The sequence below is a fragment of the Pygocentrus nattereri genome, chromosome 8, assembly GCF_015220715.1.
Source record: "Pygocentrus nattereri isolate fPygNat1 chromosome 8, fPygNat1.pri, whole genome shotgun sequence".
NCBI classification, from domain to species: domain Eukaryota; kingdom Metazoa; phylum Chordata; class Actinopteri; order Characiformes; family Serrasalmidae; genus Pygocentrus; species Pygocentrus nattereri.
In genome coordinates, this window is record NC_051218.1 from 15637030 (window position 1) to 15661837 (window position 24808).

Sequence of the window (24808 nt, forward strand, 5' to 3'; positions counted from 1 at the left end):
GTCATGTAGGAAGACAGTGTACCTGTACATGTGGCATTTAAAATATATTTTAGAGTAAAATGTGAATCGTTTAAAACCTAAAGCTGTTTTTTCTATTTTTCCTCAAATTTTAACGGCTAGTTATTTGAAAGCGATCTGTGTTTACAGCTTAGTTTCTGTAAATGGACTAGGGAGTGATGGTACGTTACGTCGTTTCTTCTAAAAGTAAGGAAATTCAGTTTTTCCGTGGTTTTTAATTCCTCAAACATTCTGACAGCAAGTCTACAGAAAATGGGTCCAGCAAAGTTTGATGTTTCTCAAGTTGTGGGAAATTTGTTTTTGCTCGTGTCTGCTGTAGTTGAGACTGATAAGTAGAGAACCCCTGTAGTTGAGACTGATAAGTAGGGAAAACCGGGATCGTATTTTCGTGCGTTAATTCTCCACCGCGCCGGAAAAGCGTCACTGCTGGGCTTTGTTGTTTTCCTGTAATGGCGGAACACACGGAGGGTGAGAGCATTGCTTTCAGCGCCAACGGGTGAGACCATAAACCCTCTCAGTGCGTCGTACCAGGATATTTACACAGAGGGAAGACGGGTGCTTTTACACACCCAAGCTTTTCCTGCTTCACTAGGTTTGCATTTGCCCCACATAAATCTGATTTCGTGAGCGGCTAGCCGGCTAACTGTGCTAGCCCAGCTAGCTGCCCGGACAATACCGAGACCGCTGCTGCTCTCGCTGGGCTGAAGTTTCACGTTTATCGCTTATCTGACCCGCAGACCCGTTTAACCGGCACTTATTTGTTTTGCAGTGTTTTAAAGCTGGTTCTTTTTTCTTGTTTATGTTAATGCCTAACGCGTTATTTGCTGTGTCGTCAATGTAAACATGCAGTGCAGAGAAGGGGCTGTGGCTCAGGACCGTGTCGCTGACCGTGCACGTGCCCACACCTGCACCTTTCTGTGTCTGTAACTTACCTGCACAGTTTTATTGGCTCTCTGCAGAACCGGAATGGCACAGCCGTCGGCAACCCGATTCCCCACCGCTGCACCTCCAGCAAGCGCAGGCTTGCCGCGCAGACAGCCGCTCCTCAGCACCCCCGCTTCTCCACCGTTCGCCGCCGTGATGCGGGGCCCTCCACCTCCAGCCAGACCGCCGTTCGGACGCCTGCCCTTCGATCCCAGCGTCCCGCCGCCCATAGCGACTCCCCATTTACAGGTATGGGGCTCAGTAGTGTCCATCTGCAGAGCCGCAGTACCACAACTTCTGGCCCGACACTTTCAGCTGCTGTGCCGCTGTTTAGGAGCTGCAGCCACAATTTTGGCTCTTATTAGTGCGGCAGTAAACGGCGGATTGAACATCTACTGTATTACTCTTATTAGATGAGAGAAACCAGTTGTATGTATAGTAAGACTTTTGTTTCTTTCATTATTAATGTGTATTTGTTGACATTTTTTAACACTCCTTGGGTAGTATTCGGTAACATTTTTGGTTCTTCCAGCACTGCAGTGTGTTTGGTGAAGCGTGCGCAGGTGGAAATCATTACTGCTTTAGTTGATCGTTAACAGCGTGCGGTACTGCGGCTCTGCAGTTAAACACAGGGCTTTACATTATGACTACACATTATCATGATTCATTTTCCCACAACACAGTATGCTTTTCTGAACATGTCGTGCATGCCATCAGACTTGTAGAACTCTGACTAACTACCAGTTTCATTATAAAGAGAGCTAAATTAGTCCTTTTATACTGGAGTTAGTGCACCACAGTCTCCCAAATATTGAATACAAATCTTTTTGATAGTTTTTTTTTTAATGTAGCATTACTGTTTTTTTCCCAGTTCTGACTGATCAGGTGACAAAATAAATATCATGACACATTGTGTACAACCCCAATTCCAATGAAGTTGGGATGTTGAATAAAACATAAATAAAAACAGAATACGATGATTTGCAAATTATTTTCAACCTATATTCAATTGAATACACTACAAAGACAAGATATTTAATGTTCAAACGGATAAACTTTATTGTTTTTTGCAACTATTCACTCATTTTGCATTTGATACCTGCAGCATGTTCCAAGAAGTTGGGACAGGGGCATGTTTACCACTGTGTTACATCACTTTTCCTTTAAACAACACTCAATAAGCGTTTGGGAACTGAGGACACTAATTGTTGAAGCTTTGTAGGTGGAATTCTTTCCCATTCTTGCTTGATGTACAACTTCAGTTGTTCAACAGTCAGGTTGTACAACGGTCTCAGTTGTTGTATTTTGCTCTTCATAATGTGCCACACATTCTCAATGGGAGACAGGTCTGGACTGCAGGCAGGCCAGTCTAGTACCCGCACTCTTTTACTATGAAGCCACGCTGTTGTAACACGTGCAGAATGTAGCTTGGCATTGTCTTGCTGAAATAAGCCGCGACGTCCCTGAAAAAGACGTTGCTTGGATGGCAGCATATGTTGCTCCAAAAGCTGTATGTACCTTTCAGCATTAATGGTGCCTCCACAGATGTGAAAGTTACCCATGCCATGGGTATTCATGGGTATGAAACATACAGTATGATGTCTGAGAGCGTGAGTTGTGCAGGGGTGCCAACCTGAGTAAATTAACTGGACAAATTATGTGGAAACCTTAACAGCAGTGTAGCACAGTGTCAGTAATAGACAATATGCTCATTTAAAAACTTTCACAGAACAGTGGCTTCAATGTCCTTTTGTTTTTCTTTTTTTTCTTTCTCAAGAGACCACCATTTATACCACCACCAGTAGGCAGCATGCCTCCCCCTCCTGGCATGATTTTTCCCCCTGGAATACCACCTGCAGCCTCAGCCACACCCACTGCCCCAACAATGACCACTACAGAAGAGATCTGGGTGGAAAACAAGAGCCCAGAGGGAAAGGTATGGAGCTTAGAAGTGGTGTGGCCAAAAGGCTTTGCATATTAATTTGCTAGATAAGTGTGAGCTATATGGTGTTCAAATGCATATTTATCTCGCTTGAAAGGTTGTTTTCTTTTCCTGTTCCTGGAGTTCTTGGTGTTCTATGCAGTAAAATGAAACCACTTAAATGAATAGAAAGTTCACTCCTCATGTTGTTAAACAATCCTCTCCTTGCTGCTTGCTTAAAGGCATGGTGAATGATAATGGTACACCCTAGCATCTTTCAGCTAGCTGCTAGTGTGTTTTTGAGTCGGCTGGTGTTCTGTTCTTTTAGTAAATACAGGAAAATGCAACAAAATGGTCTCCATTGAGATACATCCTTTTGTTACGAGATATAGTGAAATTGTGATGTATGCTCTAACAGTTTAATACACTACTTGAGATGTTTTATTAGATTATCAGCTGTGATTGTTTTTGAGCAGGTATACTACTATAACGCCCGTACGCGAGAGTCTGCTTGGACGAAGCCTGAGGGTGTGAAGGTGATCCAGCAGGCTGAGCTCACTCCTCTGATGCTAGGCCAGGCTGCAGCAGCCACGGCTACAGGAGCCGTGTCCAGCACCCCTAGCCCTTCCCCCAGCGTTCCAGCTGCAGGCTCCAGCATCACACCTCCCCACACTACCCAGACCGTTTCCACAGCCATGAGCTCCACCTCCACCCCCAGCACCACTGCAGTCTCACCACTTCTGCCCACACCTGGAGCAGGTAAATATACCCTACACAGGACCTCGTGTTTTAGCTTCTTTAAATTACCTTAACTTGTGCTCACCTAAATGAAGGGAGATTAACACAAATGATGGTTCGTTACCACATGTAAAAGCACACATTCATATATATGCAGGCATTAATTGGTACACTCTGGAGTTTTGTCTCATGTTTTCTCTTTCGTCTTTTGTCCAAGGTGGCTCTTTGGCTTTGCTTTGGAGGCATTGTAAAGGTGCACTGTGATATTAACACCACAAAGTGGCGATCCTGCCCCTTGATGTACTATTATACTGAAAGTAGGGATATATTTTGCCTATAAATATATAAATAAGGCTTTAGGCTTGTGATATTGTATGTAGTGTACCATAAATCGTAAAAAGTTATTTTCCTGTGCCGCCACCACGCCATCTGAGCACGCACAGAAAGAAGGAGCTGCAAATACTGACTAACACTGCTCCAAATGCTGACAGGCTGAGGATCCTCTTAATGGATATCCATGGTACCTTTCTCCAGTAACCTGTTTCAACATGGCAGGTAATGTGGTAACACCACAGAGAAGCTGCTTAAACCAGAGAAAATAACCACAAGCAAGTTTTGATCTAGATTCTTGGTATGGTTTGGTAGTTCCATCTTTATACTTAAATGGTGTGTTTACAGTCTACTTGTTGCTCCTTTTTAGCCTATTGATAAAATATCTGAATGCTTATTGCGTGAAGAAGCCTAAGGGCTAATGTTTCTGTAGAATATTATGCTATTAATATTAATTATTAATCAGGGTTTTTTAATTAACTCTATTGTTTACACATGCCACAATGATTTAAGCTTTTGTTTTTGATGCCTCAAATTTCTACTGAATGTTCTGAAGCCAGACACAGATCATAAGTCACAGATGACTTAGAATTTGAATGGCATGTTAAAAGAAAACTAAACATGAGACAAATATAATTGCTTTTGTCCTTTTTAAGCTTCCGACAGCAAAGTTTTTTTAAATAATCCTTATTGATTGACAGTCATGATCGATGGAACGTGTGTGTGATGCACAATACTTTTGTCAGTGGGCTCAAGCCTTTAAAAGCTATAAGGCTTAAGAGTCAGTATTTAGTAGTTTGAAGAATCTTGCTTTGACTGATTTGTTTGCATTGTCATTGCTATTTATTGTCAGTGACATATTTTTTTGTTTTAGTGCAAGATGGATTAAGGATGCTGATCTTGTTTTAGTCCAGGATGCAGCAACAATTGTTATCAAGCCAACATAATTTAGAAACCATAACACATTTTTGTTCCATGTGGAAGAGAACAGTACTGGGGAGCTAGCTGAACTGCATAGGTGATGACTTAGATGCTTTTAATTTATGGTGTTTTTCTTTTTGTTTCTTTTGTTTTTTTTTTTTGATTGTTCATGCCTCAAAATTGATAATAAGTTTGATAGTACTCAGTATTGATTCCTGTATTAATGCACTCTAAAATGCTTCCCAAGCAAGTCACCTTCCTCTTCATGCAGTTCCTTGTAATGCTTGCCATGAAACTCAATCCCAAAAGATCAAATTGTGCCTTGTAAATTTCCTCAAAAGAGTGGGTTCCTCAAAAGAGTGGGTATACGTGCATACTGTGTTGATGACTTGTACATAAGATAATTCAGGCTGCATCTGCTTTTATTGGGAAAATTTACTGTCACACTAGCTCTGGTGATATTTTTTTGCAGGGGGCCACGTGTTATGGAAATTTTGGGAAAACAAGAATTTTGTCTTTTAAATGATGGTCTGTAATTAACTATGCTTAACGTATCCAGGGACATGAACGCAGCAAGATGGCAAAAGTGGTCAAATTTTGGTAACATGGTGACTTTAAGGCACCAAAAATGGCTGCTAACACTGTTTTACGTATCATAAAATGACAGTGACTGGTGACACAAATAAATAGTTGTACAATTGTTTGACAACATTAATGTGGTTCTCTCCTGCCTGATTCTTTTCTCATAGCTCCTGAAGGTGCTGAGCTGTCATCTGCAGTAACTGCGCCCCACAGTGTGGCAATGACCCCTGTAGCTGCTGTCAATCCCCCCACAGTAGCAGTCACTGTGACTACAGGTCCACAGCCTCTTCCTGTGGGGCTGTCCCACACGGTGCCACAGCCTGCTGCTGCCATCCCAGCCTTTCCTCCGGTAATGGTGCCACCTTTCAGAGTGCCTCTGCCAGGTCTGCCCATTCCATTGCCCGGTAGGTTGGCTTTCTCGCCTGCACAGTTCTGCCTTGCCCTCTTTGGATGCCTCCCCTCTACTCACATCTCTCCCTTTATTTGATTTTAAATCTGTGTCCTTCTGTGCTTTTCTTCTGTTCAGAACATCTAGTGTTTACTAACAAATGATTTAAAATTCAGAGAAGCCAGGATTGGTTGAGAATGATACTTGAAGTAGCACTGTACAATAATCTTGCAGTGCTTTTGGGCAAACTCAAAGCAGTGTTTTGTGACAGTGATCCATAGATGGCAGTATTAGTCCCCTTCATATTATTTTTTAGTTTCACCAAGCAAATGGTTACATCATTATTAGTTGTCAAGTTTTTTGGGGGGGGATCCTTGACACTAAACAGGCTAACAAATTAGCTCATTTTGAATATTGATACATGTTAAAGCCATTTTAGTTCATCTGACTGACAGAAGATAATACTATTACCAATGCAGAGTCTATTGGTAGTTTGATCTGCACAGGACACTGTAGTTGACATCTGTCTTTCTCTCCCATCGCTCTGTGCTTGCTTGATTCTTTTAGGTGTAGCAATGATGCAGATAGTCAGCTGTCCCTATATAAAGACTATCTCTCCCAGCAAGAACGGTAATTCCCTCTCCATCTTCAGTCGCTATTCTCTGCTAGTTGGCATGTTGGTGACTGTTGTGCATCTATGCTTTATGTATTGTATTTACCTATAGATAAAAAGGTCCCATCATTTCGAAAAAGTACATGAAATTCTTTATACCTGTAACACTTTATTTCATATTTGAAGTAGATAAACAGGTGGCTTAGCTACAAATCAAACAGTTACTTAAAACGGATGTTTTTTATCTGCAGTATTACGTTTATATGATATATTTAGAGATCATTTTTAGTCATTTCTAACACCACAGAGAGCCCAGACTGCAAATGCTACTGACTTTACCAATCACAGCATCTCATAAGCTTGTATATTTCTTGTGGATGTGAATTGCTGTTCTTGTGTCCTCTTATTGTGCTTCTTTGTTTTTCATAGTGACTTATTTGTCGTATTATTGTGTCTTTGCTGTGGCATGCTTTGTTGTGTTACCACAGTTAAATGAAATGCTTGATGTCACATTTAAAACCTTAATTTTTATATTTTAAAAAAATCTGCACACACTTCACAAAAAAAAAAAATTGTTCTGGGGCTGGATTCTCAAAACACTTATGATGGACACAACCCACTAGAACCCTCATATCTCCCAACTGGTCATAAACGGCTGCTCCAGTGAGAAAAAGATTTTCACGTGGTGGTTCTTATCTGACGTGATTGGAATAATTTCAAATTGCAGTCTTAGTAGGATAAGAGCAGGAAATAGTTTCGATATCTCATCAAAATCCGTAGTTAATGCTCCCAACTACACTGATATCTAAAAAATCTAAATTTGTACTGTACGTTACTTGTGTCCTCCTCAGTTCAGAGACCGGACATATAGGAAAATGAAAAAATGTCCTCTGCTTCATACTAAAAATGTAATTTATCTGTTTTGTTTACTAGAAAGCATAATATTCAGTCTCTGGTGTACTGTACAGTAAAATCTACTGAAATCACAAAAAATATTATCCCCTAATTCATAGAACAGCATCTCCTCTCGCTCTTAAATATAAAAAAGATTCTACTTTTAATGAATGAAGAAAAATCTTGAATGATTGCATTTTCTAATGCAAATGCATGTAAGTGTAAAGCATAATTTCCTACACAGTTTACTGGACATTAAACTTTATCTCAAACTTTGTGTATTTAGTAAAAAAAATATATATTTCTTCTTTTTTCCCCTTCCTCAAGAGGGACCTTATTAAAAGAACATTTAAACATCTTTTAACTACAGTTTTACTATGGTTCATGATGCAATGTGAAGGTCGCTAGATTAATAGGGCCTTATGATATCAAAATAAGCCCGGTAACTCACAGATTGCTATTTGTGGTGGTTGGTATAGTGTAGTGGGTAACACTTCTGCTCTCCATGTGTCAGGCTGGGGATCGATGTTCTGCTGGGCAGGCACCCTACACTATACCAATAAGAACTCCTTGGCAAGAGTCCTAACACAATCCTTGCTGACCTCTGTGGAATGATTAAAATTGTAGGTCAGTCTGGATGTAAGCGTCTGCCAAATGCTATAAATGTAAAATGTAAATGTCACATTGGTATTGGCAGATAATTGCATAAACAATTGTCTGCATTAGGTAGAGGTTTAGATTTGGCCGATATTTAACCAATATTTATTGTACTCTAGAAGAGCAGTGTTTAGGTGACGTTGGGCTAATACACTAGAATATCTGCATTTTCTTAATTTTATTGTTTATAATCCACCAGAAATAAATATTATATTTCTCTGTAATTCATGTAGTTGTAGTCATGATTTCAGCTTTCTGTGAATGGTTATGTAGTGGTATTGATGGGCATTTACATGAAAAATATCCGATCAGCATCAGCCTACAGTTCACATATTAGTGCATCCCTAATTGCTGACCTCCATGAAACTTTGAGAATCAGGCCCCTTATAAATAGAGTACTTGGAGATCCTATCAGCACTTCCCGAAACAGCATCATGATTCTCTGAGGGCTGGCTGTGGAAAATACACAAGTATATTCTGGTGGATGGGGTCAAGTTGTTCACAAACATCTGGTCATTTACTTTACTGATTGGGGCTTTAAGGTAAAATTTGTGAGTGATTGTAGTACATAAAAGCAGTTAAAATTTTATGTGTAATGCAGAGCATCATGAGTTGCACCCCTCGGCATGGCATTGTATCATGTTACAATGGGATGTGCTGTTTTTCTAGCCTTTTTTATATTGTTCACATTTATCTGTGCTGCCTGGCCATTTATCCAGACAGCAGCAGAGTAGAATGACTTAAGAGTGTTTCCTGGAGGCCCCCTTACTTAAAGCTTCAGGTTTTTCCTGCTCTAACACACCTAATTCATCTTATGAAGGTCTAATGGGATCATAATCAGCTTTTTTTAAGTGCACTGATGTGACGGGTGTGGTAGAATTGGGAAAACACAAAACTGTGCCGTGTTTATGGAAAAGTCACATATGTATATATGTATATATATGTGTTTGTGTGTGTGCGTGCGCATGTTCTCCAGGTATGCTTCCCGGCATGGCACCTCCCCTGTTACCTATGATGCCTCCTCAGATGACAGTAGCAGCAGCCTCCTCACCACTGGCCCTGTCTGAATGGTCTGAGTTTAAAACTGCAGAAGGGAAGTCCTACTATTACAACAAACGCACATTGGAGACCACCTGGGACAAGCCAGAAGAGCTCAAAGAGAAAGGTGTGGGAACTTACTGCCCCAACTATGAAACCATTGTGATGTATCTCAAAACTGAAAATGGGCACATAGTATCACAAATGCATATTATCACAGACTCAGGTTCCAGCAGATCGAATCAAAATCTGTCTCGGCCTGGAAGCTTAAACTGGGCCATGATTCTAGCGGGACAGTGAGCCAAAGCAAAATCAATGCAAAAATACATCACTACTGAAATGCAGAAATAAACAAAGCGACAGCCCTAGTTCACATTGTTATATGACCTGTTTAACTGATAATTCTTCTGTTTATTTTTTTCCCCCCATAACAGAAAAGGAGCTTGACAAAGCCAAGGATACTGTAGTGGACATTGAGGAGCCTGTTGTAATGGAGGTGGAAGAAGGAAGCCCAAAGATTGATCCACCTAAAGAGCAGAAAGAAGTAGGAATCACTTTGTGTTAATTTTTCTTTCATAATCTCTCATAAACTACAATTGAGAAAATGATATTGTTATTTGATTTAGTTGTTGATGATCTGGTTGTGTTGACTAGGAGCCAAAGGAAGTAGAGATGACAGAAGAAGAGAAAGTTGCCAAGAAAGCCAAACCTGTAGCCACCACACCCATTCCTGGCACTCCTTGGTAGGCAACAGCCAGACATACAGCTGCATACATTGGAAAAATTTCTGTTGATTTACAATGGTTTATCAGAGTTGAATTGTAACCTGTGACTGCACTATTAATTATTTTTATAACTAGGTTATGGGCATATATGGGCAGTAACGCAGTCTACTACTTTGTGAAATGAATGGGAAGTACTTTATAATCACAGTGTTTAAAAAATTTTTTTTTCCTATTATAATTACTGTCCAGTCAGAATCACTGAGAATTGAAGTGTTCTTTAATTTATAAGTATGGATATTTTTCTATTGTTTAAAATGTGTTTTCTCATCAGGTGTGTTGTGTGGACTGGTGATGAACGTGTGTTCTTCTACAACCCCACCACACGTATGTCCATGTGGGAGCGGCCAGAGGAGCTGGTGGGACGTGCTGATGTAGATAAGAGCATCCAGGAGCCGCCACATAAGAGACACCTAGACAACGGTCCCAAACAGGGTTAGAGTCCTCCCCATCACAACACATGATGTTATGTAACTGCCTAGGTCTGCAACTAATGATTATTTCTGTAAGCGATTCACCTTTTGGCTACTTTGATTAAGCAACTAAACAAGACATAATGCCTTCTGCAGTTTTCACTCACTTTGCCCTGTCACTGAACCGCCATGTGTGAAAAGCGGTTTCTATTGTAGAACAAACATCTTTTTTCTTAAAAATCATTATTTAGGAACAGAATATATTAGTGTTATAAAATACATTTTTAAAAAATTATAATTGAAATGTGCCTACTTTATTTGTATTATTATTATTATTATTATTATTATTATTTGTAGTAGTAGTAGTAGTAGTAGTAGTAGTAGTAGTAGTAGTACTACTTTGTGTTTTTTGGTGCTCAGCCCACCCCAAACAGCCTTACTGCCCATACATAAGTCTTAATATTGAAATGTGATCCAGAAAGTACAGTCGTATGCTAAAATTTAAACACTCCTGATCAAATTACTTTTGTTGATTTTCTGAGTGAAAATGAGACCCATTCTCTGCAAGGAGTTTAACATATTGGAAAAAAATAAAACGATGTGTGAAGTGGGTTATAACTTTTGCAGATGCCATTTTTATTTTAAATTTTTTACTTAAACAAATTGAACAGTGACTGTGCATTAAAATGTGCAGAATTGTGTTCTCTATAGAGGATGTATTTTATTTATTTTCACAAATATTTGACCATGACACCCAAACTTTTGCTTACATCTGTATATCGTGGTTCTCAGATCCCAGGTTCTAAGTGTCTAAACTTATTCCAAATTATATGGAGATCAGTTATAAATCAGAGGGCGCATTTCTTTGGTAATCTGGTGTGAAGGGGACTTTTATTTTGTTAGTTCCAGCCCAGTTAGTACATTGTTGTAGCCTGATCATTTTTATTGTATCCTGGGATTTTTCGCTGTAACAGTAGACTATGCGGTTTGTTTTGTTTACCATCAAAAGCACAGTATATTGTTGCTATATTAATTTGAAAATTACCTCTGAATATAGGCATTCAAACACTTTGTGTAGCTTTATCCCAGTGAAGCACATGCTTTCTAATGTTGAGTAGTGCTAGTGGAGACTCATGTGTCATCTGGTTTGAGTGACCTGCTGCTTTTCCACCATTCTGTCCAAACCTTCTGTTGCTTCTTAGCTCATTGACTCTGTGTGTGTCTGAACAGCAGCTGGCAAACCAGAACAAGAGCCTGTAGTGACGGAGGACACACCAGAGGATGAGCCCAGCAAGGCAAAGAAGAGAAAGTGAGACTATTTCATTGTCATGATTCTCTTCTTAAATGAATTGGTCACCTTTTTAAAAAAACTTTTTTAATGTTTTCATTTCAAGAACCACTTGCAGGGACTACACATGTGCTGATATTCAATAATAAGAGCTTCCATGATATTCAATTTTGTTTTTTTGGACACTTTGAAATACTGTCAGTGCATTTCAGTCAGAGTTGCAGTTTCATCAGGGAGATATGCAGAGCTTCTCTGGTTTCACAAGGTCTCTACTATGCTGTCACAGTGTAGTTCCATTCTTTATTTGATTTTTCAACAGCTCTTTGAGTGTGTTATTGGTCTGAGCACCTATAGCTATAAGTAAACATTCAAAGTTTGAGTGGCCAATAAATCTTCAGAGATCACAGCTGGGGAATTGCAGACATTAGGTAGATCATGAGGTCAGAACATCTACCAAGCTACAATCAGATGTCACCTACATAACTACCAGTTGTTTGTGGGGTGCTGCCAGAAGAAAGTCTGTTGTCAAGGACAAACAAACTCAAGCAACTGTAGTTTGCCAGTTTGTTAAGAATTTGAATGAAAAATGAAAAGGATGAGCAGTGAAATGTTTTTTACAGCCAGTTTTGCTCATAATTACCAGGGTGCCAATAATTATGGAGGGCATTGTATGTAACCACCTATACATTATTACTATTAAAAATAACATTCAGAGCTCTGGATATGTACATGTAATATTTTGTGCATGTAGTGGAACACAATATCATAAAGTAAGTAGCGGTACCATTGTAATAGTGGTGTTGCTTTTGTCTATACACAAGAACTAACTTTTTGAAGTCAGTGAAGGACAGAATTTGCTTTTATTTGAATCTTTGTATGGTGCCAATGCTGTCTACCCAAAGTGTAGTCCACAAGCCAAAGTTTATTTGACCTGCCAGGTTACCCTTTGCCCCACTCAATCAGCCAAAGAAATAACAAACAATTCTGTTTTTTTAAGTGGTAATTTAGGAACAGCATATAGTGTAATGTTATAAAATACATTTAAAAACTGAATTGAAACCTACCTTTCTTTTTGATTATTAGTAGTAGTAGTACATGACACCCCTGCTTCAGTGCTTTAGATTAATAGATTAATTCATTCATGCCAAAATGTGAATCAAACTCTCATAAATGCACAGCACATTTATAAGCATGGTTTTTAAAGTTACTTTAATTTCTGAATGTGATCTATGCAATGAACTGTGGGTGTGAATGTAGATGTTTGTCTCTCTGCCCTGCAATGAACTTGTGACCCTTCCAAGTTGTATCCTGCCTACCACCCAATGACTGCTGGGATGGGCTCCAGGTCCCAGAAGATCTATGACATGAAGCATTTGAACATGCATTATAGCAAACTAGTCAGAATAGTAATGTTTGAATTACACTGTTTGCTAATTGGGGTGAAACACAATGCAAAGTCATTATTCCACTACCAGCTGAATTGGTAATGGCAAATCTTTGATGTATTGCTTGTGGCATTCTGCAGTAGCTCATTTGTTGGCTGCCTTGTTGACTGCTCTAACTGTGTGTGACAGAGTGGAGGAGAGGAAAGAGACAGACTCAGAAAAGGAGGCAGCAATGGAGGCTGAGCTGAGAGCAGCGAGGGAGCGAGCTGTTGTACCACAGGAGACACGGATGGGACAGTTTAAAGACATGCTGCTGGAGAGAGGGGTAAAAGCGCAGCGCTAACATAAACACATCGGTCATTCCATATTGAAAGCCACTGCATCTGGCCTGGCAGAGCAAAATAACCTGAAGCATCACCTGATCTTTAAAATGAGATTCTGATAAGCATCGTTCATAAAGAGAGATTTTTTGGTGTTTGTTCTTAAAAGGTTAAACCTCTTAGCCTCTGGTTAGACTCACAGCCTTAGGTCTCATTAAGGTACTCTTCTGACCTTTCAACTTACCCTGGCCGCATTGATCTGGCTTGTCTTATCTGCTCATCAAATATGAGCATCTCATATCCACTTGCCCTGCTCTCTGGCAACACATTTGATGTTTCTCGCATTAAAAAGTAAACTGCTATGTTGAGTACGGGCTTGAGAGCTGCTTAAGGTGCAAACCGAGAGCTATTTGCCCTTTGCCCATGTGTTCTGTGCCACAGATGAAAGGCAGCTTTAGCACAGTCAAAAGGGCCAGACATCAAGGCGACCCCATCCCCTCCCATTAGCTCCTGTGTGCTTAAGAGAAGCCATACTGTAACATCTACAGCAGGCATTGAGAAAGAGATAGAGGGCCACCTACCACCCCCCCCACTGTCCCCGGCTAATTACGCCAGGCTTGTCTGTGCCAATTAGCGTGGGATGAGCGCTGGAGGGAGGTGCGGGGCCATCCTGCTGCGTGTGTGTCATTCATTAGAGATGCTGGTGTGGGGGGGGGGATGAAACACGACGGGTGCACACCCGGACTCCAGCACTGCAGGAGGGCGGGACGTGCTCAGAAGAGCTCACCTGCTGAACACCCTGCTTGTTAGAATAGAGCCAATTAAGGTGGAGGGATGTTAACGGCTCGTGTTTCCCTCTTTTTGTCTCTCTCACTTTTTTTTTTTTTTTTTCCCCTTTGTACCAGGTTTCAGCATTCTCCACCTGGGAGAAGGAGCTGCATAAGATAGTGTTTGATCCCCGGTATCTGCTGTTAAACCCCAAGGAACGGAAGCAGGTACACAAGCACGCATGCTTCATCTCATCGTCTCTCAGCAAATTTATTTAGCAGGAATGGTTCATCACTCTGTTCCTTGATTGACGGTAACACAATATTCAAATGACAATATGAAGCTTAACCTCATGAAAATGCAGTTATTTCTCAAAACAGTCTCATCATGTGATGCTTTAACTTCTCCGTTCCTGGGCGCTTTGAAGAGCTTGCCTAACATTGTCTCTATGGCTTGCCTTCTTCCCCACAGGTGTTTGACCAGTACGTGAAGACCCGTGCTGAGGAGGAGAGGAAAGAAAAGAGGAACAAAATCATGCAGGCCAAAGAAGATTTCAGGAAGATGATGGAGGAAGCCAGACTTGGAGTCAGGTGATCACCAGGACCTTCTCTTTATTTGCTGCCAATTCTTCATAACACTTTGTTTCAAATAAGGTATTGCTTGTGTTAATAACAGATAATGTCTTTTGTGTAAAATGTCTTACATGACCTTTAAAGTTTGCTCCCTTTGTCTCCCTCATCGCAGAACCACTTTTAGCGAATTTGCAGCTAAGCATGCCAAGGACTCGCGATTCAAAGCAATTGAGAAGATGAAGGATAGAGAGGCCATTTTTATCGAGTTTATGACCTCTTTCAGGAAGAAAGAAAAAGAGAACTCAAAGAATCGAGGCGATAAGGTGAGCATGAGGCTTTAGAAAGCTCCATTCATAGGACCGTTCATAGCAAGTACATCCTTGCTTGGTGGCAAGGCCACCAGGCCCCACATTTACAGGTGGTTTGTCACATGATCCAGATATGTTGTCTTGTGAAATAAGACAGACTTGCCCAAAAAGACCCTAACATTTTCAAGTAAATTTTAACTCAATATTTAGTCTTCCATGAATGAACACAATAACAAGCATGATAAATAATGAAAGTAATAAAAATGATTACTTAGTAAGATTGTAGAATTGAAACCAAGACAATGGCAATTGGCAAATGGCAATTTGTTCTGTATTGATACATCATGCATTCAACTCTTGCCTTCAATATGAGCATGTAAATATATTTTATTAATGTTTAGTTGGACATTTCATGTCTTATTTAAAGTTTGTTGTGATCCATGTTCCAAGTGTCTTAGTGTGATAAACAGTTCTGCACTCTGATCACTGTCGTTTATTAGGTTATAGCAAGTTAATGAAATATAGTGCTGAGATGTTTTTTTTTAAATAAAAACTCGTAATTAGAAATTGTGCAGTTTTGAAAGCACAAATAAACCCTTAAAATAAAATAATAAAATAAAAATAAAACAGGACTTGTATACCCTGCCCAGATCAGGGTTACCGGGGCCCCACACTGGAGCCAGGTCTGGGGGAGGGGCTCACCAGCGAGCGTCTGGTGGCCGGGCATTCTCATGATGCCTGGCCGGGCCCGGAACTTGGAACGTTACCTTACTGGCGGGGAAGGAGCCCGAGTTGGTGCGCGAGGTTGAGAGATACCGGCTAGATATAGTCGGGCTCACCGCAACACACAGCTTGGACTCTGGGTCCAATCTCCTTGAGAGGGGATGGACTTTATTTTTTTCTGGAGTTGCCCATGGTGAGAGGCGGCGGGCAGGTGTGGGCTTTCTCATAGCCCCTCGACTCTGCGTCTGTATGTTGGGGTTTTCTCCGGTGGACGAGAGGGTAGCTTCCCTACGCCTTTGGGTTGGGGAACGGGTCCTGACTGTTGTCTGTGCTTATGCACCAAACAGCAGTTCAGAGTACCCAGCCTTCTTAGAGTCCTTGGGAAGGGTGCTTGAAAGTGCTCCTCCTGGAGACTCTATTGTCCTACTGGGGGACTTCAACACTCACGTGGGCAATGACAGAGAGACCTGGAGGGGTGTGATTTGGAGGAATGGCCTCTCTGATCTGAACCCGAGTGGTGTTCAGTTTTTGGACTTCTGTGCAAACCACAGTTTGTCCATCACAAACACCATGTTTGAACACAAGGATGTCCATAAGTGCACATGGCACCAGGACACCCTAGGCCACAGTTCAATGATTGACTTTGTAGTCGTGTCATCGGACTTGCGGCCATGTGTTTTGGACACTCGAGTAAAGAGAGGAGCTGAGCTGTCAACTGAGCACTACCTGGTGGTGAGTTGGATCAGGTGGTAGGGGAAGATGCTGATCAGACCAGGCAAACCCAAACGTATAGTGAGGGTTTGCTGGGAACGTCTGGCAGATGAACCTGTCAGATTGATCTTCAACTCACACCTCCGTCAGAACTTTGACCAGATATCGGGGGAGGTGAGGGACATTGACTCAGAATGGGCCATGTTCCGCTCCTCCATTGTTGAAGTGGCTGACTGTAGCTGTGGCCGCAAAGTAGTTGGTGCCTGTTGGGGCGGTAATCCTTGAACCCGGTGGTGGACACCCCAGGTGAGAGATGCCGTCAAGCTGAAGGAGGAGTCCTACCGGGCATGGTTGGCCTGTGGGACACCTGAGGCAGCTGGCAGGTATCGACAGGCCAAGCGATCTGCGGCTTCAGTCGTCACCAAGGCAAAAACCTGGGTGTGGGAGGAGTTTGGTGAGGCATTGGAAAATGACTTTAAGTTGGCTCTGAAAAGATTGTGGCAAACCGTCAGGTGACTCAGAAGGGGAAAGCAGTGTACCACTAGCACTGTATATAGTGGAGATGTTGTGCTGTTGACTTCGACTGAAGACGTCATTGGGCAGTGGAAGGAATACTTTGATGACCTTCTCAATACCACCGACACATTCTTCAGTGAGGAGGCAGAGTCTGGGGACACAGGAATAGGCTTGTCCATTACTGAGGCCGAAGTTGCTAAGGTAGTTAAAAAGCTCCTTGATGGCAAGGCACCAGGGGTAGATGAGATCCGTCCGGAGTTGCTCAAAGCTCTGGATGTTGTGGGGCAGTCTTGGCTGACACGCCTTTTCAACATTGTGTGGACATCGGGGGCGGTGCCACTGGTTTGGCAGACTGGGGTGGTGGTGCCTCTTTTTAAAAAAGGCGACCGGAAGGTGTGTTCCATCTACAGGGGAATCGCACTCCTTAGCCTCCCTGGTAAGGTCTATGCAGGGGTCCCGGAGAAGAGTCCGGCTTATAGTCGAACCTCAGATTCAGGAGGATCATGGGAGGTGCTTTGGGAGTACAGGGTACATGGCTCTTTCAAGATGGCCAAGAGCCATTCAGGCCCTGTACAAACAAAGCAGGAGTTTGGTTGACATAGCCAGCAGTAAGTTAGACTCGTTCGCAGTGAGAGTTGGACTCCGTCACGGCTGCCCTTTGTCACTGATTCTGAATTAGACTAATCAGAAGTAACCAAACACCCATTTGCTGTGTACGTGACTACAGCACTAACTGGTAGTCTGGTGTAATATGTTTAAGCCTTAAACTCATAAAAGGGGGTATGCTGGTTTTATGGTGAAAACAGGTCTGTACCTTAATTAATAGAGAATAATTGCAAGTTAAATCACAGTACATCACAATCACATTTAGATAATATCTGCAGATGGTTCAACCATACAGAACTGACACAGTGAAACATTGAGTGTTTTGTACATGCTTCTAGTAGCATGTAGCTGGTTTTAATAAGCAAAAGTTGGAACGCAGCGGCCAAGCCCCAACTGTCATCATTTGCACAATGCTAGATAACAGCACTTTGACCATATCACTGTGCTTGCAGCCCATGTGAAAACCCACTTCGAGAACCAATATTTGAAAGCCACTGTCACAAAGAAAAATGGACTTAATGTGAATGACCATCTGGATCTTCACGGCATAAATACGGCATAAATGAGATCATAGTAAATACCCATGTGTAATTACTCATAGGTGTTGGTATTATTACTGATACTTGTGTTCAGGAATTGTACTATGCGCAGTCTGTGTGGGTCTTGTTGCTCTGCAGGCTGCGCTTGTGACGTGAAGTAGTTAGGGTTAAGTACTGGGAGACTGTGCTGATTGCCTTTGGCAGCTAAAGGTCAGCCATCAAACATTAATAGAGTGAAATGTCACCTGTTGGGGGAGGGGTGATAGGTGATGAGGTGGGGGGGGATCTGCACAGAGTGAGGTTCACCAGAGGATGCCAATCTACAGCAACTCTTTTGACAACAATGGTAACACAGAGCCTAATGACCAGTGGACTGCCAGCCTAGGCCACTCAAAACCAGCGGGTAGGAGAAATCTCCTTTGAGTAAATAATAAGTCGGCTCCCTTTCAGTGAGTCTGAATGGACACTTTTCTTGTTAGTAAACTTTTCTTGTTAGTGACTACACAAATGACCGCATCTTCTCCTCCTATGATTAGGTCTCTATTTCATCTGAAGAATGACAACAAATTACAAGGTCGCTCGGTAGCTTTCTGAGCAATTAGCCTGGGAACCTACAAGACGTGCACAGCAGGCAATCTCCGAAGTTTTTGTAGTGCTGTAGCATGAGAGTTTATCTTAGGTCAGCAGAGACAGACAAAGCTAAATAGCTGATTGGTTTTTAATATAAAGAGCTTGAATTAAATTAGCCACAGAACAGCTAAAGCTTATAGGTTTATCATTATCCATAATCATGAAAAAAAGGCTATTTTGTGGCACAGATGTGACAATCTATGCAGTGTCACTGGTTTTAGATACACCTACCTTTTGCTTTTACTCATTGGTCATTTCAAACGTTACTAAAGGGCTGTCTCTAGCCAAATTGTTGCTACACACTTTATCAGTGCCTCTCTTCCAATCAGTGTAAAGGGACCACCATAGCACCACCACTGACCAGATGTTATTTGGGTGCTGAAGCATTCTTAGCACAGCAGTGTCCCAAAAATGTATCACTATCTTATTATTTGAAATAGCCGTGTTTTATGTTTATAATTCCATAAAGCATTTATATAGTTTTCTTCCTGTAATTTTGGACTTTCTCTAACACTGAAGCAGTTGCAGCAGCAAACACAATGATAGTATGTGACTAGATGTATAATCTTTGGCAAATAAAATAACATAGTGTGCTGTTTAGTAGAAGTTATGAATGTTGTATGTTGTAAGCTTTAAATTGGATGCAAAACTATATTTAATCTAGTAACATGGAACGGAATTGCGAATGTCACACAAACTATACCATCCACAGATGTTTTGACTGATGTTCAGTTATGCAAAAAAAAAATTGTTTTTTCAAGACATGTTTTGTCTGGTGTTTTAAATGTAACATTGTGATTTTAGGATGTACTAAACCATAAGTGATTCTTTCTTTTTATTTTTTTGTGTGTGTACAGGCATAATATCTGCTTGACAAAGTGGCACATCTGGTCTTCATCTTGGTACTATATCTTAAAGACAGGTGTAGCTTTTTGGAGGTGACAGTTTGTCAAAATAATGGACCAAAAAAGAAAACAAAATAAAGAACAAAGCACGACAAAGTATCAGGTTTAACATGAAATTCTATATGGCTTACCACAAAAGCCCAAAATTTGCTTTCTCTTTGTGTTCGTAGTTCAATTTATTTAATAAACATGGTCTTAATATAGGATATCACATCCAACCTATTTAAAAGTTCACTTCTGTTCACACCTGCTTGCCTCGATTTGATTTGCATAAAATAAGTCAATCAGTTAATTTTTTTTAATTAGCAGCAAATGTTTAATGATGAATGATCTATGGTTACTTGTGACTATCACAGTATCCTATTTAACTGTCGTTCTTGGTGTATTTATCAACAGTGTCACTGCGTATGTGTTTCTAATAAAGTAGCCAGTACTATGCAGTGTTTAAAGCCCTCACAGCACAGCTGTGACTGATACTCTTGTATCACTGCTTCTACACACTGACATGTAGATCTCATTGCTGTACTGAGTGCTGAGGTGGAGTGTTGTATATGCCACTACAGGTGAAACAGGACTTTTTTGAGCTGCTGTCTGATCACCATGTGGACGGCCAGCAGCGTTGGAGCAAAGTGAAGGAGAAGATGGAGACAGATCCTCGGTACAAAGCAGTGGAGACATCAGCAGCACGAGAGGAACTCTTCAAGAGCTTTGTGGAGAAGCTCACCAAGGTAGAGGAGACTTCATTCATAATTTAGCTTACCAGCTCTGCAGGCCAAAAGAAGCTGAATATTTGTGCTTCCTGAGATACTGCAGTTGATGTTACATGCTTTCATTATTGTTCCGCTATATACAGTTTGTTTAATTCACTTTTTAACCTGTGACAAACATCTTTCAAGGTTGCAATAGTTGTTGCAGATATGATAGCTGCCAGTTATAATTCCTTGTTAAACCATAATTCAGCCTTCTCTCTCCCCTTCTTCCAACTTAAGAGCTTGAACTCGGAGAAGGAGAAAGAACTGGAGAAGCAGGCAAGGATCGAGGCAAGCCTGAGGGAGAGAGAGCGGACAGTGCAACGCTTTCGCTCTGAGCAGACCAAAGAGATTGACCGGGAACGAGAGCAGCACAAGCGAGAGGAAGCCGTGCAGCACTTCAAAGCCCTCATGTCTGATATGGTAAGACACACTAATCGTCACGCACTGCGTAGACAGTCAGTGTGGTTAATTGCATTGCAAATTCCACATTGATAGGTGTAAATAAGGGTGTCAGATTAAATGTGTGAAGGGGCTCAGCGGTACAGTTTACCATTTTCCCTGCTTTAACACAAGGTGACTCATCACATCATTATCAAGCTATTTAGAGCTGAATCAGGTGTGTTGGGCTCCACAGTTTAGCTTTTTTTCTGGTTTCACACACTTAAACCAGCTCATCATCTAATTACTGTGCCCTTCGTGAATCAGGTGTGTTTTCCTTGCTTTCACACTTGATTAAGCTCATCAGTTAATTATCAAGCCCTTCACAAATTAGATTGTTGAGAGCAAGTAAAACACTGAACTGCTTACCAAAACTGGGGTTTATATGAATAAAGTAATAAAACTGTTGAGAAAATACAGATTTTACAGTTTATACCCATGAACAATGTTGCAGTTGCATTTTGGCCTAAACCTAGGATTTACGTTATTCACGCATCTGGACCGAACAGTATTTTGCATGCTTTGAGTACTTGTTGGTATTTCTGAGCAAGATCTGCAATTCCCACTCTCAAAATTACCTTTAAAAGCTTCATAAGTAATCATAATTTTAAGCTGTTGCGGTTCAAATGATATCCAGTAGGTGGCAACAGTGTATTAGTGGTCAGGCCCATCTGCTCATGTGCCGTGTTGCTATGCTAGAAGTGACTCAAAAATGCTGTATTTGAACGAGAGGGCTCCAACTCTTGTATAGCATTGTCACTTATCTAGAGTGTAATAACACACTTATAAGTGTGTAATGAATTAAAATCATAGCTTCATTTATTTTCAGTGCTGTTTTAGTTTTTAGTAGCTTTTTTACATTTATGTTATCAAGTTATTTCATTTGGCTTGTTTGCTGCTTTTTAGCATGGAAAGCAGGACTAAGGGTGACCTGGAGGTTGGGTTTAACTCATTCATAGCCAAGTTGAGCTCTCGGTCTGCAGCTTAGAGTATATTGTGGTGAAAGGTAACTTCACCCCTGTGCCATAATCTCCTGTCTGACTACAACAGGACTACCAATGTTACCCTCCCTATCTGTGGCCTAAACTCTCCACAACACGTTTGAGGCTCAGAGCTGCCCAGATTTTGTGTTTCACGTACTCAGAACCTTATTGCATATTTTACATTTTCAGTTATTCAGGCTAGCTGTAGCAATTTTTTTTGATGGGTTTTTTGGTTTTGAAGAATTCTTTGTCAAAATTCATGATTTAATATCCATTTTGCATTTTTGCCTACCAGTGGTCTCTTACTTGAGTGCCCAGCATTTGTAATGCAAATACATCATTCGACTATTGGAAATAAAAACTGTGATTAAGAAATCCTGACAGCTAGCATAGCAACTGAGGCTAATAAATACAGACATGATATTTGGTTTGACAGCAGTAACATTAGCTATCTGGTTTTGTTCTGCAATAGCCAGCTAGCCCTCAAATATCAGCTCCAAAGCTCTTGTAGCCCTTGTAGTTTTTGCAGAAGTTTCTCCCACCTTCATTCTGTTCTTTAAACCAGAAAGTCTTATTTTGGAGACTCCTGAGGCACTGCTGTAGACATGCTGACAACAAATGTAGCAGTGGTTAAATTTTTAATTTTGGCTGGACTGCCTTTTTAAGGCCACTTTGACTACATAGTACTTTTCTCACCAGACACGTTTAATTCCGAGACAGAAGGAAGTCATGATGGTTGTGATCCTATTAACCCCACATCCTTGTATATCCAGCATATACCATCTGTGAGCAGTCACTCATACATATGTGCAGCTGTTTGAGATCTGCCATGTTTCTGAATGACAGGTGAGGTCATCAGACGCCACCTGGTCTGAGACACGCCGCTCTCTGAGGAAGGACCACCGCTGGGAGTCTTCTTCATTGCTGGAACGGGAGGAGAAAGAGAGGCTCTTCAACGAGCACATCGAGGCACTGACCAAGAAGAAAAAAGAGCTTTTCCGGCAACTTTTAGATGAGACAGCTGTTGTACGATAGCAATTAACTGTTTTCTTTTTTTGACACATTTTATATTTACAAGTACTCAATTTTGTGATTTGTATATAATGGCTTGACTGACCTTATTGTTCTTTATCAACAGGTCACGTTGACATCGACATGGAAGGAGGTCAAAAAGAGCATCAAAGATGATCCAAGATGTCTAAAGTTTTCTAGCAGTGATCGGGTAGGAACAGTAATTATATTATATGTTATATTAGTGGTCACTAGAATTGTTTTGATGTGTCTTGTGCCTGCTAACCTAGTTCTGCATTTTCTCACAGAAAAAACAGAGGGAGTTTGAAGACTACATCAAAGACAAACACATCACAGCTAAAGCAGACTTCAGAACTCTGCTGAAAGAGACAAAATTCATCACTTACAAGTGAGTGTCCCTGTTTAGCCATGTTCTGACTGCATGACTGCATTTTACTGTTTGAATATGTTGTAAATATGTTAAATAAAGCTTGGCAGCATTTTTGCAGTGTAGTGTGCAAAGGTTAGAGACCAAACTTCATATATTTAATTTCCAGTCAATACTACCATTTAACAAATTATTCACTATTTTAGGATCAGGAAAAATTTTTTACTTTTACATGGATGCCTGAACAACTAAATATGGCTTGACAAATTTCACTGTTGTGTACACCCTTTGCTTTTGTTACAGCTCCTTTTAGGAGACTTGTTTTCAGGAATGTTTTACACACTTCCAAAGAACAGTCTTAGAAGCTGGTTGCATTTTCTGTTTTTCACAATCCAGTTAATTGATTGATGTTGTGATCCGCATTTCTCTTAATTTTTTTGAACTCCAGATTTTTTAAACTTGCTTTCCTTTTCCTTATCCAAGTGGATTCTTTTATGCAGTCTCCTCATAAATATTCCTTGTCAAATTAATAACATTTTACTAAATGACTATCTTGATTCTTGATTTTTGCACAGTACTCTAAGTTGTCTCAATCTGTTCTTTTCCCAGATCTCGTAAATTGATACAGGAGTCTGAGCAGCACCTGACAGACATAGAGAAGATCCTACAAAATGATAAGCGCTATCTGGTACTAGACTGTGTGCCAGAAGAAAGACATAAACTCATCATGGCATACGTAGAAGAGCTGGACCGCAGAGGACCCCCTCCACCTCCCACTGCCTTTGAGCCTGCTCGACGCTCCACTAAATGATCAGTTCACAAATACATCTGCCAGAACTCCAGCTCTTTCTACCAGCAATCTTCAGACTGCCGTCCATGTCTTAAAATTGGTCTTAAACCTGAACTTTTACAGTATTCCATGATGCTGATTCTAATCCTAGTTTTTGACACCATCCTCATCTCTTTCTCATCTGAATGAAGGACGGAATGGAGGCAGGCATGTGGATGGAATTTTGTCATGGTCTAAGTGGCTGCTGAGAGCAAATGTCAAAACCGGTTAAAGAGTGACCGTGTTAGCAGGGATTGGTTCTACACCCAGTCAAGCCCACCTGATCCCTCTAGCATGGTGAAAGTGAGCATTAGCACAGAAGGGACAGCTGTATTTGTGGTGTGCCAGAGAGAAAGCCCAGTTGCGGGTTTGGCACAGAAACCGTGACCACCTGAAGGCCTCTCGTCTGTTCCACCCTGTTCCTCTCTTTGGCTACCTGTGGCTTCATCGTGGTCCTTGTTGTCCCTGCCTCTAATTGTTTTAACTTTTGTACAAATGTTTCTGTTGAAATTGGGAGGATCCCCAGTTTCGTTTTCATCTCTGGTGACTGTGGTCATCCAATGGGGTGTTTAGCTACTGAAACCCCGCCATGCGTCTGTCATTTTAATTGACAATTCAAATGTAAAATATTTTTTAAAATAATGCATAGGTATGTATCCATTAAGTCATTAACCGTATGTGATCTTGGTCCGTGCAGGCAGTGACAGTTGACAGCTCATAGTAAGGTTTAATTTAATTGTTCTGATGTTTTTGAAAAGATGGCAACTTTTTTGGAGTTGCTGTATTTCTGTACAAGTTGACTGGAATAAAGGCAACCTACATTTTTACATGTTCAATGAGGCGTGCTTCTTACTGTTAAGATTTCAGCCTGTTAGGATTTCCACCTCAGTGTGCAGCCAAACAGTGTACTGACTGAC

The 24808-nt window shown here is 41.0% G+C and overlaps 1 protein-coding gene across 4 annotated transcripts; it reads left to right on the forward strand.

Annotated features, from left to right (window-relative positions):
- The first annotated feature begins 423 nt into the window (after window positions 1-423).
- On the forward strand, window positions 424-24727 carry tcerg1a (transcription elongation regulator 1a (CA150)). Of its 4 annotated transcripts, none has more exons than XM_017689898.1 (21): window positions 424-514; window positions 978-1191; window positions 2720-2878; window positions 3340-3622; window positions 5602-5838; window positions 6390-6452; window positions 8963-9151; window positions 9459-9568; window positions 9679-9767; window positions 10081-10241; window positions 11450-11528; window positions 13082-13217; window positions 14118-14207; window positions 14452-14570; window positions 14725-14875; window positions 20054-20218; window positions 20480-20662; window positions 22510-22689; window positions 22802-22885; window positions 22983-23083; window positions 23672-24727. In XM_017689898.1, exons 1-21 carry the CDS (start codon window positions 468-470, stop codon window positions 23871-23873), a joined length of 3042 nt encoding a protein of 1013 aa, XP_017545387.1. In that variant the 5' UTR covers window positions 424-467; the 3' UTR covers window positions 23874-24727. The 4 variants fall into 4 exon arrangements, with proteins under 4 accessions (XP_017545387.1, XP_017545391.1, XP_017545397.1 ...); XM_017689902.1 differs by having other exon boundaries at window positions 11453-11528; XM_017689905.2 differs by having other exon boundaries at window positions 488-610.
- The last annotated feature ends 81 nt before the right edge of the window (window positions 24728-24808 follow it).